The sequence below is a fragment of the Lipophrys pholis genome (genome assembly GCF_963383615.2).
Source record: "Lipophrys pholis genome assembly, chromosome: 9".
Taxonomy (NCBI): domain Eukaryota; kingdom Metazoa; phylum Chordata; class Actinopteri; order Blenniiformes; family Blenniidae; genus Lipophrys; species Lipophrys pholis.
Window position 1 is genome coordinate 32,303,381 of NC_137639.1, and position 13,892 is coordinate 32,317,272.

Genomic DNA, 13,892 nt, shown 5'->3' on the forward strand with positions numbered 1-13,892 from the left:
GTGCAACCTTTAAAGAACTATAACCTCTGATGTAGTAGAGGAGTGAGTGCAGAGTTGTTGCTCAGGTGTATTGCACATCTGTCTAGGGCTGGGCAATATGGCGTCAAATCGATATCACGATATTGAGCAGTTCACCTTGATAACGATAAATGGACGATAACTACTCCACTGCACAAAATAATGTTTGGTAAATGTGGCAGTTATATTGACAGTATGACTCCCCTGGACCTATTTACTGCCACTTTAAAGGACTGTAAAACTACAGTGTCTGAAAATAAATGAAGAAAATACAAATTAAGTACTTTAAGTTGTGAAGAGCTGATAAGCACAGATTACTTGAAATGAGAACGACTGAATACATTTAAAAGTATAAAATAACTTAAATTTCCTGCAAACACAAAATATCTAAAATCCAATCTCTTATGAACAAATTCTAAATATGGATATTCCAAAGAGCTTACTGGAAAATGCACACATTCAAGTTGTCAACAGAGCGGCACATGACGTAATGAGCAGCGGGGCACAGGTATGTACTGCACCTGAAAACATGGGATTTCTCCACAGTTATATGAAAAAGGGCCTATCTAACCCAATTCTCCTGATAAAAGTGACATATTTGAGTGTAAAATGAGTTTTCACTTGGAGCCCCGGCGGACAGCAGGTCGCTATGCGTCGCTCTGCCGGGGATGGAGGCGCGGATTACCGCAGCTCTGTGACTCTGCCCGCTGATTACAAGTACGAATGAAGTGGAGGATCAAAGAGGAGTTGCTTCGATCGCTTCTAAAGCCGCTATCTGCTTCATCATGTTCATCGTCTGAAATACTCAGTCTATGGAGAAAACATTATTTCCTGATATGCCTGCCATTTTCTTTTTTCGATTGGCCAGTTGTGGGCGCCATGTGATTCAGCGAGGGAGGGGGGAGCATAGAGCTACATTGAAGATATAGATCTACCATTTAGAATGCATAGAAACTGTGACTGATCAGAAATCGTGCACAAATTAATAAAAAAAAACTTTTTAACGGCTCCAAACGCTCACCGAGCGCAGCCAACAACATCACGTCTAGTTTTCATCATACATCTGGTTTGACTTGGCCTATCAACACGATCTAAAGACTGGCATGAAGCTTAGAATGTGCTCTGACCAAATCTGGTGAAATTGAGCCACAGCTCGCAATCACCATCCCGCTACATCATCGTAAACGAGGCACGTGAAACGTATGCTGCACAGCGTATGTGGTGCCACAAGGGTTTTTAAACACCAAATATACCGAAATGGGCAAAATGACATCAGTAATTTTCGGTTTATCGTCCAGGCCTACATCTGTCCATGCTTCAATGCGTAAGCACATGGTTGTAATAAAAAACAACAAGATTGCATTTTGGCGTATTTCATATAATGAGACTTGAATGGTGAAGGTTCTTAATCGGTGCGATGTGATCTGGGTGACAGTGCTCAGACTACCAACCCCGCCACCCGGAAACGGATAAGAGAGAGAAGATGGATGGATGGTGTTGTCTCAAACACTGAAATGAAATGTACTCACACATACATATTCACAAGCAATGTCTGTTTTATATATTTTGGAACTACTTCCAGTCTAGAGTCAGGCAACTGAAACTTCTGAATCTACCCGAACTACATTTTTCAGCTTATTCTTTACAAAGCTGCATGAACGGTAAGCAAAGCAAAAGACGACCTGCCAGAAACTCATCAGATACCTGAGAAAGCATGTCCTGGAAATAATACCCTAATCTTGAGGTTCCAAGTCTGGAAAAAACAATATTAACCTCTGGTAAGGCTTTTCCACCAAAAAGAACCAGGTGCTAGTTCAGGGCCGGTGTTATTACCAGTTCATAAACGCACACCTCCAAAGAACCGTTTGTCTTTCCATTGTCAAGGGAGCCGAGTGAGAGCCACGTCATTGCATCACTCCAAAACATCGTACATCACTGCATATGTTGCACCAAGCACTTGTAGAGAGGCAGTAATGTGCCGAAAGTCATCTAAACTGTCGGAAAAGCTTGAGGAATACGAAGAAGCAGCATACTGTTAAAGGAGACGCTCACACTCTCTAACAGTGCTTTGGTTCGCTGCTCGCTTGACCAGTGTGCATGAGGGAGCGAGCATGCGTATGCGGAGGAGGTCTAGCAAGAAGCTGTACAATAAAGTAACTGGCAAATAAATGCAAGTGTTCATCTCAGAGACTGAGTCCCGTGTCCTGCTTTCCACCGGCTGTGAGGCAAGGGAGTTATAATAATAAAAAATATAACAAAATAAAACAAAGTCTATAAAAATGGTGACAAACATTCTATCAATGCTGTATACTGTATGCTCAAGTCAACATACTAGAAGGAAATATTCTATGTGCTCTGAAAATGTGAAAATGACTCTTTAGAGCTTATTGTACACCGCCCCCTTGTGGACTAAATATAGAAAATAAAGTCTATGACAGCTCAAGGTTGCGTAAACTGATGCTATGAGGATCCTGCTGGAGTGAGATGTTCCGTCAAGCAGGAGTTTCTACATTTCAGGCTCTCATGAGGAATCTGATTTATACATTTATACGCAGGCACAAGGACTCTCAGAACACCATTATAATGCTGCCGACTAATCCCAGTCATAGTACTACTACCCAACCCCACCACAGCACCGGAACCCCACCACAGTACCCTGACCCCCCCACAGCACCGGGACCCCACCACAGTACCCTGACCCCGCCACAGCACCCTGACCCCACCACAGTACCCTGACCCCCCCACAGCACCGGGACCCCACCACAGCACCGGGACCCCACCACAGCACCCTGACCCCACCACAGTACCGGGACCCCACCACAGCACCGGGACCCCACCACAGTACCCTGACCCCCCCACAGCACCGGGACCCCACCACAGTACCCTGACCCCACCACAGCACCCTGACCCCACCACAGTACCCTGACCCCACCACAGTACCCTGACCCCCCCACAGCACCGGGACCCCACCACAGTACCCTGACCCCACCACAGCACCGGGACCCCACCACAGTACCCTGACCCCACCACAGTACCCTGACCCCACCACAGTACCCTGACCCCCCCACAGCACGGCCCTTAAACTCCAGACTGAGATTGGTTCATCATCAGACCAACGCTCATCATAGACTTTTCTTAGTATTTGTACTTCTCTGGCCTGTCTGCCTCTCTCTCTCTCTCTCTCTCCCTCTTCTATTCCTCTCTCTCTCTCCCTCTTCTATTCCTCTCTCTCCCCCTCTTCTATTCCTCTCTCTCCCCCTCTTCTATTCCTCTCTCTCTCTCTCTCCCTCTTCTATTCCTCTCTCTCTCTCCCTCTTCTATTCCTCTCTCCCCCTCTTCTATTCCTCTCTCTCTCTTCTATTCCTCTCTCTCCCTCTTCTATTCCTCTCTCTCCCTCTTCTATTCCTCTCTCTCCCTCTTCTATCCCATGTACTTCTCCCCCCAACCGGTCAAGGTGGATGCCCCCCCCTTCCAGAGTCTAGGCTCCGCCCTTCCAGAGTCTAGGCTCCGCCCCCTTTCTTCCTGAAGAGGGACTTCTTATGAACTGTTCTTCCTGAGAGGGAGTTCTTCCTGGTTTCCACTGTTGCTTGTTCCATCTGCTGCTCTGGAAGGTTTAGTTGGGTTCTGTTGTTCTCTATCATTGTAAGAGGTTCTGGAAGGTTTAGTTGGGTTCTGTTGTTCTCTATCATTGTAAGAGGTTCTGGAAGGTTTAGTTGGGTTCTGTTGTTCTCTATCATTGTAAGAGGCTCTGGAAGGTTTAGTTGGGTTCTGTTGTTCTCTATCATTGTAAGAGGTTCTGGAAGGTTTAGTTGGGTTCTGTTGTTCTCTATCATTGTAAGAGGCTCTGAGATGTTTGTTGATGTGATTTAGAGCTTTACAAAGAAAATTTTATTGAATAGTACTGTAAAATACCCGTCATCCTTGTGGAGGCTTTGGTGTGGATGTCTTTTATAAATAGGGTAATATCTTACTTGTCTGTGATTGTTCTATTTGAGATTTTATACTGTTTTATTCCCTGTTTAATGGATGATTGATGGATGATGAAGTCATCACAGACCTGTGTCCTTGCCATCTCAGTTTTTAAAAATACTCAAACAATTGGTTGTAAATAGACTTGATTTCATAGAGAAATTAGCTATTGAGTGACCATCAATATGGGTTCAGGAGTACCCAATCAGCATTCTTAGAAGTGATGGAATAGGATAACCCTAAATTCAGTTGGAAGCCACATATAGAACATAAAGAAATTATCTGAAACTATTGGTATTAGTTACAAAACAAGCTACTTTTTGAACAAGAAATGCTTGAGTAAACTGTATTTCTCACTTGTATAACTTGTGTTGAGGTTTGGGGAACATGCATACAGAACACATATAGACCCTCATTAAACTCCAGAAAATAATTTTTAGAATAATAAAGTTTCCCATCGATAAACCAATAATAAACTATTTATAGAATCTTGCACATTAAATTTTGTAGGTATTGTTTTTTTAAAAACATTACAAATAGTATTTCGAATCAAAAATAGTCTTCCCTTATGTTTTTTCTATATTTGTTCTTGTATCCCTGTTGTTCTGGGTAACTGTATGGATTTTGGGACAGGCAAAAATAAGACTTGGCTTCAGCCGAGACCCAATTCGGCTGCAGAAATTGTAAAAAAAATAAAAAATGAAGAAGAAGAAATGTGTGAGTGAACTTTTAAGCACTCCAAACTGAATGCACAAAATTAAATGTTTGCACTGTAACTGTAAAAAACTATTCATTCACCAAATTGGCAATAATGGAACAGGCACAGAGTCTGAAACATGGTGAAACGCCAGGGAATAAAAGTGGGATTAGCTTTAAAAGTGGACAGTGAATGGGATTGTCTGACGAGCAGTGGAGCACCTTCCACAACAGAGTGGCTGCAACAGAAAAAGCACCATCCGCTCTGAGCCGCCATCTGGACCTCCAGAACCAGCTGATGATCCGAGCTGGGGCGGTGATGAACTGATCAGCAGGTGTGGAGCGCCACACACAACACACACACACACACACACACACAGCTTCTGAAGTTGCTTGTTCTCTGTCATCATTTGCTCAAACACTCAGTCATGTTCCTCTTTGTTAATTCATGTCTAGATAGAGCTGCTCAGGCTGGTTAATCTAATAACAGTTGGAAAGTATTTGGATCAGTGTGATAACTGCAAATAATATATGTAGCACAATATAAAGGGTATTGTATGTTAGCCGCCCCCCTCAACCTCTCTTCTCTCTCTCTTTGAGCGCCCCCCCCCCCCCCCCGTACAGCAGCCATGCCAACTTCTAATAAAGCAGCAACAGGAGGAGACTCCAGGTCTCTCCCTGTTCAAGAGTAAAAACTGTTCTGACTCCGAAGGTTCTAGATCACATCATATTGTTGGCCCAAACTGACGAACAGGACAAGGGCAAGAGAAAAAAAAAAGAAAAAAGGAATAGTGAGCTGTAACTTCTGTTAACGATTCAGCCAACTGTTTCTGGGGAAGAAGAAAAAAAAAAAAAGTCAGAAAAAACAAGCTTTTCCATTCAAAAGGTACAGAGATTGAATAAAAGAAAAAAAAAATCATCCCTCTTCATTGCCAGATGAGGTTGCCATAATTTCAGCTAGAGACTTGATTTAACCTGTAAAATGTTGCTGTGTTCGTCCTCTATTCAGATGTGAAAAAAATCTTGTTTCTATCTTCTACCAATTCACTTTTTTTCCTATAACACCAACAGCTCTCTCTGAAAATGCATTTGTTGGCAGCAAGTGCAAGATTTCCTCTCAGACTCAGTCATAGATGTATTTTTGGTAGAGTTTTTTAACTCAAAGCTATAAATTCTGACATTTGTCTTCCAGACATGCCATGAGCTTCCTCTGACGCTCACAGTTCAAAAGGTTTTGAAATAGGTCTCATGGTTCTCGAAAGATCATTTGTTCCAGGACACACATACCGACACGCACGGGCCAACATCAAACATTCAACACACACCATAGCTAGCATTAGCATGTTAAACTTATTTGCATAGCTTATGTTTGCTATGAGAGTAACATGCTAATGTGTGCTGTAATGCAGTGATTCTCAACCACTGGGCCGAGGACGGGCCGCGAGAACCAGCTACTGGACCGCGAGAAACTTTAAATTTCACTTCTCTGGGCCTCAGGTCTGCAATGCCGCTTCTTCTCCTGAACCGCAAAGCCCTGAATTTCAGCGTTGCTTTCTTGTCCAGGTGGATGCGTCCAGTGTAAGAACTGGGGCTGTGCTGGCTCAGGGACAGACAGGGGACGAACGTCCAGCTCAGAGACAGACAGGGGACGAACGTCTAGCACTGTATCTCAGCAGAAAACCTCTGCCTCGTGAAACTCGATATTCAACCATTGAGGAGGAGTGTTTGGCAATCAAGCAGGCATTGGACAGCCTTCGGTACAACCTCCTTGGAAGGGAGTTTGATCTCCAGACGGACCACAGAGCACTGACCTGGATCCAGACCATGAAAGATCGAAACACTAGGGTGACCAGCTGGTACTTAGAACTTCAACCGTTCAAGTTGTGTGTGCGTCATAGGGCAGGAAAGGACAATGTCATTGCTGACTACTTGTCGAGACTACCCAACGTCTGCGATGCAGGAGAAGTAATGTGACAAAGCGGCCTCTATAGTAGGGATCATACTCACAGACATACTTTGTGTTCCCTGTTGGTAGTTCCCTGTTAAACAGAGCTGAAGGCCAGTCATTATTTGATCAGTGGTTTCTCCCTCACTCCTTTAAAATGTATTTAATTCAAATTAAAAGGAGTATTTGCTGCACATAAAGGAGAATATGTGTGGGAATGTTTTTGATCTTTGTAAATGATTTTTCCTCCCAATGCATTTCATTTGTGTGGTTTTGAGGGAAAAAATATGAGGAAGTTTATGAAGATGGTAGGTCCAGAGGGGAGGGGCTAATCATATAAACACCTGTGGCCTCATGCATCGAGGAGAGTGAGAGGAAGATTGAGACTGATGGAGGAAAACCAGACACTACTTAAAGAGCGTATGACACCTAAACATAAAAATAAATAGCAATACAAAATAAAGGTAGTTTCACTATAAAATATTTGTCATATTGCCATCATCTGCAAGTAAAAACCTACGAAAAACGAGTGAAATTAAGTCGTGGTTCTTGATCTCCGCCCATCGAGCTTTATCCACCTCCTCCATCTTACTGTGACGTCACAGGAGTACCAGGCTCCAGCAGTAACAGGCTCAACACAGCAGTAACAGGCTCAACACAGCAGTGGATGCAGAGTAAGGGGAGAAACAGAAGTATTTTGGGACATTTCACACTGTTCATCAGTATCTTAAAGAAGAAGAGTATGAGATCGTGATGGAGGAGCGTTGGAGGTCAAACCGAACAGATTTGGGGAAACATTGACGATCAACCCAGCAACTACAGCACAGATTCAGACAATCTGAAGACGAGACGCCAACAACGATCGTCAAGGAGACTGATTGAGTTTATATCAGTTACCGTGGAGACCACAGATCTGATGTGATAATACAAGTTCCACTCACCACCTCCTGACTCCACACAGTCCACAGCCTCTCGCCTCACAGCCAGAAGGTCCCAGTTAAAAAAAAAAAAAAAAAAAAAAGGTCCCGGTTCAAATCCCAGCTGTGTGGAGTTTCCATGTTGTCTCCGTGTGTCTGTGGGTTTGCTCCAGTACACTAAACAACCTGCAATAGGACTCCCAGAGCTACACCCCCAGCCTCCATCAGCTCCTCCTGAGCTAGATCCCCGGCCTCCATCAGCTCCTCCTGAGCTTGACCCCCGGCCTCCATCAACTCCTCCTGAGCTCCACCTCCAGCTCCTCCTGAGCTACATCCCTGGCCTCCATCAGCTCTTCCTGAGCTACACCCCCAGCCTCCCTCCCCTCCTCCTGAGCTACACCCCCGGCCTCCATCAACTCCTCCTGAGCTCCACCTCCGGCCCCATTCAGCTCCTCCTGAGCTACATCCCTGGCCTCCATCAGCTCTTCCTGAGCTACACCCCCAGCCTCCCTCCCCTCCTCCTGAGCTCCACCTCCGGCCCCATTCAGCTCCTCCTGAGCTACATCCCTGGCCTCCATCAGCTCTTCCTGAGCTACACCCCCAGCCTCCCTCCCCTCCTCCTGAGCTACACCTCCGGCCCCATTCAGCTCCTCCTGAGCTACTCCCCTGGCCTCCATCAGCTCCTCCTGAGCTACATCCCTGGCCTCCATCAGCTCTTCCTGAGCTACACCCCCGGCCTCCATCAGCTTCCCGAGCACCGCGCTGTGTGGCTGCTGAAGACGTCCTTTTGGTGAAGAAATGTCCTGTCTGAGGACTAATGAGGGACTAATAATAAATTAACTCCGTCAATCTGTCTCGTGTAGTGAATGTCTGCTCCAAGGAGCCTACAGACATATGCTAGTAGATCCTCCACTATATGTATAGAGCCTCTAGTCTACACCATATAGTGGACGATCTACGAGAATATGTCTACTGTGTAGACATACACAATCTAGTAGAGGTCTACTACTATATGCCTTAGATCATTCTGTTGAAAATACCCTAAAAAAAATAAAATAAAAGCACAATATGAAAACACAGCATTCCCTGCAGACCAAGAAAAAGTGTCCCTCCTCCTACGTCACTTCAGCATTCCTCTCCAGTCTCCGACCTCCCAGAGAGGGTTAGCTTGTCAACAGTGCCAAATTCCAGGGGGCATCCAATGAAGGCAAATACACATTTGACTGTTTTTTAAGGGAAAAATTATCAAATTAACATGCGATATGGTGTCATGGGCACTTTAAGCCATCAGGTCTTCGTCGTTCTCGAACCTTGCTTTTGTGACACCAGCAGTTGGGGCAGTGACACGTTTTTCAGTTATTGAGGGTTATGGCTCCAATTAGCAGCAGAAGAAGCCAGATCTAAACCTTTGACTTAACTTTTTAAAACTAATAAAAAGATGAAAGCGATGCCACCCCCTCCTCAAAGGAGAAGTATGTCCGCAAGTACAACCCTGACTTTATTAAGTTGGGCTTTGTGAGCGGAGGTAGCGAGACAGAGCCCATGCTTAGCCTGCCATTTTAAATGACGGAAGTGCAGTCGTAGCATGTGTTGGTTTTGGAAAGTGTAGGTTTTCCTTCTGCTGCAGGTTAGGGTTGGACAAACTGACGCCACAAACGCTGCACTGCTGCTGGTTTTACCACAGCATACTATTTATCAGAATTTCTCTTCAGTGTTTTGAGTATTTAAACCAAACAATGTTGGTTAATATTGACTTGGGCCTTTATATTTGTTCTTGTAGCAACTTGGCTTGTTAGAATTGGTCTTATGTTGTTTGCTGTTAATCTAAAGCCCGTTTCCAAGGGAAAATGGAGTGGTATAGTCCGTTACGGTTCGGGTTTCCACCGCAAGGATTTGCAATTTTCCAGAAATAACCGCTCCAAAGATTGAGGCTTTTCCGTCGCCCTACTGTTGAGGTACTTGGGACCTTAGAACGGGTCTGATTTTGAGGTACCTCAGTATTTTAATATGTCGGCTGCATGAATCCTCTGTTGTTAACATATTCAGCTTTGCACTGGTTGGTTGGTTTTTTTTCTTTGCTGGGCAACTTTCATGTTGGTCCCTAAAGAGCAGACGTGAGTCCGGACGGAGACCGGGACTCTGGAGCAGACGCTACGGCCGTAACCAATGTTCTGTACAGAGTTCACTCGTCAGGTCACGTCACTGGCCCGTGATGCAACGCAATGATCGGACTCGGACCACGTCAACACAGTGCACAGTTTTGAAACAAAATAAATCCTGGTCTCTGAGCTTTGAAGGAGGTTCTTGTTCTTGACTTGTTCCAGGTCTGTTTGGCTCCACGAGGGTTGATCTGGAATAAAGATCTTAATAATAATGCTGACGCTGACAGAACTGCAGAACCATGAATTAATGGAAGCAGAACTTCTCCTGTTGTCACGGTGATGAATTAATATTCCAACAGGAAACACAGTCACACGGAGGAACCTCCGCCTCAGAACCTCCGCCTCAGAACCAGAGGGGGTAAAATGTAAAGTAAAAGAAGAGCAGTGAGGAAGCTCTGCCTGGAACCGTTCTGCTGGAATAAAGTGAAAGTGACTCCGGTTCTATTGTCCCATGAATTAATCTGCTCTAATCTCACCAAGTCAGGATTAACTAGTCAGGAAGGTTCTGGTTCTGGCTGCAGCAGCAGTGTTGCTTTGAGCTGCTGGATGGGTTGGAATTCTTCATAATCTCAGAGAATAACTGCACTAGTGCAGGGGTGTCTAAATCAGGTCCTGGAGGGCCGTGCCCTGGAGGTTTTCCATGTCTCCCTTCTTCAACACACCTGAGGGGCCGTCCACACGAGAATGTCAGTTCAGGTAAACGAGCTGTTTTTGGCCGATCACTTACACAAGGCAGCGTTTTCAAAGGGCGAAAACGTGGGGTGTGGGGAAAATTCTAAAACCCTGGCATGTACTGTTCACACCCATGTGGTGTGGACGGCAAAGACGATCATCTGTGGAAAAAAGATGACGTACTCGCCCCCCTCCTCCCCCCACCGCGGTCCGCAACGTCACCTAATAACCACAACAACCACAGACTACAAGCTCCGGTCGAGCTGCAGAAGCTACTGAGCGAGCAGCAGGAGGAGCGGAGCCATAGACCTATAGAACTATATAGAAGCCAACGAGTAGGAGTCTACTTCTAAATTTCTATGTGCTATGTTTCTTCTGCGTTTTTGGTGTTTGGTGAGTCACAGCGCCCCTAAAGGCCTAGCATGTGTACTACATGCCCTGAAGCCTAGTGTTGAGCCGTGTTCATAGTGAGGTGTGGACTGAACTTTTTTTGAGAACCCCAGGGAGAAAAAAACGATCATTTTGGCTCGTGTGGATGTGGCCTGAATCTCATTATAGTGCCATCACCGAATTCAACACAAAGCCTGATAAGGAGCTGCTCACTGCAATCAGCTGTGTTGAAGAAGGGAGATATGGAAAACATGGAGGGCTGTGGCCCTCCAGGACCTCAGTTTGACACTCCTGAACTAGTGAGTTGACCCTCGTCATCATATATCTTGGAAGAATTCTCTCATCCTTCTGTTTCACCACTTCATGTTATTATATGTGCAGCTTGTTCTTAAAGTAATAATGTTATCAAGTCAATGAAACAAGTACAGGGATTAAATCTTTAAAGGGAGTGTGACTGACGCTGTCCCGTGGCTTGGAGGCCCTGCCCTCACTGTTTGGACACACTGCTCAACAGTGACAGATACAGAAGAAGATGCGACTACCTGTTGAAAAGACCAGTGTGCAGTTGTAAGACGTTCACAAAGTGGATGTAATTCATGGAGGCCAGCCATTTTGGGACAGTAAGCTGAGCTAGTAGACCCACTGGAAGCTGAAGCTGGCCCCGGCCCCCTGACATCTACAGCCCCCAAAGACACAGCTGGCCCCGGCCCCCCGACATCTACAGCCCCCAAAGACACAGCTGGCCCCGGCCCCCCGACATCTACAGCCCCCAAAGACACAGCTGGCCCCGGCCCCCCGACATCTACAGCCCCCAAAGACACAGCTGGCCCCGGCCCCCCGACATATACAGCCCCCAAAGATACAGCTGGCCCCGGCCCCCCGACATCTACAGCCCCCAAAGATACAGCTGGCCCCGGCCCCCCGACATCTACAGCCCCCAAAGACACAGCTGGCCCCGGCCCCCCGACATCTACAGCCCCCAAAGACACAGCTGGCCCCGGCCCCCCGACATCTACAGCCCCCAAAGACACAGCTGGCCCCGGCCCCCCGACATCTACAGCCCCCAAAGACACAGCTGGCCCCGGCCCCCCGACATCTACAGCCCCCAAAGATACAGCTGCTTGCTCAGAGTTTCTCAGGCCATCATGTGAGGATTTGTGCCCGTTTAGAGAGCTGCATCGGGGTGGAGGTAGCTGTAGCAGCGGGTATCAACAATGAATGAGAGAGCGAGCACACACACACACACACACACACACACACACACACACACACACACACACACACACACACACACACACACACACACACACACACACACACACACACACACACACACACACACACACACACACACACACACACACACACACACACACACACACACACACACACACACACACACACACCTGCAGATGACATTTACTTTCTATTTGAGCAAAAATAACATGAATTCACGTCAAAGGAATTCTGTAAACATTTTACAATAAATGCAGCGCGTGATAACTCTGTTGCCAAAGCAACCGTTAATGGTTGCTAAGCTCGCGTTATAATCGAGAGAGAAATGATCGTGCATCTACACAGGTGAACAAATGTTTATCTTAGAAGAGCTACGGGCGTTACCTGCCGTGAGTCGGGATGACGGCCGCTTCCATGGAGATGAAGGCGGAGTGTTTTCACCGAGTGGCGGGTCGGAGGTTGGGGTTTATGCTCCTGCCAGCTCCGGCCAGCTCCTGCCAGCTCCGGCCAGCTTCGGCCAGCTTCGGCCAGCACAGAGCGACTACGCGATGAAATGGCGCCTCAACGTTTCCGCTTAGCGCTATATAAACCTCTCACGTGGGGCGCTACGTATTTCCTGTTACGTCGGTGCCACCTCCGCGCTCCCATTGGTTGATAGAATTGTCTGCGCCACATCCACACGCCCCCTGAGAGCACGAGAGATACATGTTGTACTGCGATTGCGTCGTGGACGCTCCCGGTGCTCTGCGTTTAGTGTTTACTGCGTTATAGTCTTTATTTAAGCTTTATGGCTTCAAATCAAGATTCGTAGTTCCGACGCCACTTGTGCAGGCGAAGGTTTCTTTGTCTTTACTGATTGATCGGGCTTGTTTCTTGTCTGCAGTATGCTCGTTACTTTAATACCTGCTTGGTCCCCGGATCATCATATATCATGATAATGTGTCTGTGTGAGTATAAGGATATACTCAGTGACAGCTATGCTTCGAATTTAATTTCTTCTGGTTACATTTGGAGCATTTAGCCAGATATAGTACAGAATACGGCTATGTGATTGTTTATAGATGGTCTTTGTGAGGAATCAGCCAATAATTGGTCCATGGCGTCCAACCACCGCCAGTGCTTCCTCTGGACCCCGCTGCGGCAGTTGTGGTCCCTCACCCTCTTCTCCGATTATGGAGAGGAGCAATTGCACTTCCTCCGTCGTCCAAGGATCCATTTTTCACTTTCTTTACTGATTTGAAACGGCGGGCTTGCCGGTAGAGTAACGGTTGGGTTGTCACAGACCAATCAGCAGGCGACAGTGTTGAAGCTCCTCCCCCTCATATCCGGCAGGTTGCGCCTGGTATCCCAAACGGAGGGGTAGCGAGAAATGGTTATCAATGGGACCTGTTGGTATCGGTAACTGTGGCAGTGGAAACGCACACCAAACGGTTACCACAGGCCCTGTACCGGTACCAAGGGGGACTGTGGAAACGGGGCTATAGACACGAGCGACACATAGACAGAGTAGTGGACCTGTATAAGCTGACACTTATGGATGATAAATGGTACAAGGTCATAGGACACATGTTAAGCTGTGTGTTATCTGAACTCTGACCAGGTAAGGAGAGCTTCTCTGGACGGGCGGAGCAGGTGAAGGCAGACGCCACAGAAAACCAATACAAAGGTCCATATTAGGTGTGCTGGTCAGTCGTCAGAGCGATCCGCGGCTCACACTGTTTGTTCTGCAGAATAAAGACTCTTTTGCATCCAAGTCCGACTTCTCATCAGCTTTTTGCTTTAAGAGTGAAGTTCATAGCATTAGAGTTGGAGGGTTAGAGGACATGCTGGTGGGATCATCCAGCACCACGCCGAGCCCAGATAGACATGCTGGTGGGATCATCCAGC

General features: G+C 46.6%; 1 protein-coding gene across 3 annotated transcripts in view; it reads right to left on the bottom strand.

Annotated features, from left to right (window-relative positions):
- The window catches only part of brd2b (bromodomain containing 2b), a 36,271-nt gene extending 23,694 nt beyond the window's left edge, over positions 1-12,577 (bottom strand). For 2 of the 3 annotated variants that reach the window (XM_080471826.1, XM_080471824.1), the window contains exon 1: positions 12,390-12,563. In XM_080471826.1, the coding sequence (XP_080327952.1) occupies positions 12,390-12,421 (32 nt within the window). In that variant the 5' untranslated portion in view covers positions 12,422-12,563. Of the gene's footprint in view, positions 1-12,389 lie in introns of all 3 variants that reach the window. The other variant, XM_080471825.1, reaches the window with a different exon arrangement.
- Between the last annotated feature and the right edge of the window lie 1,315 nt (positions 12,578-13,892).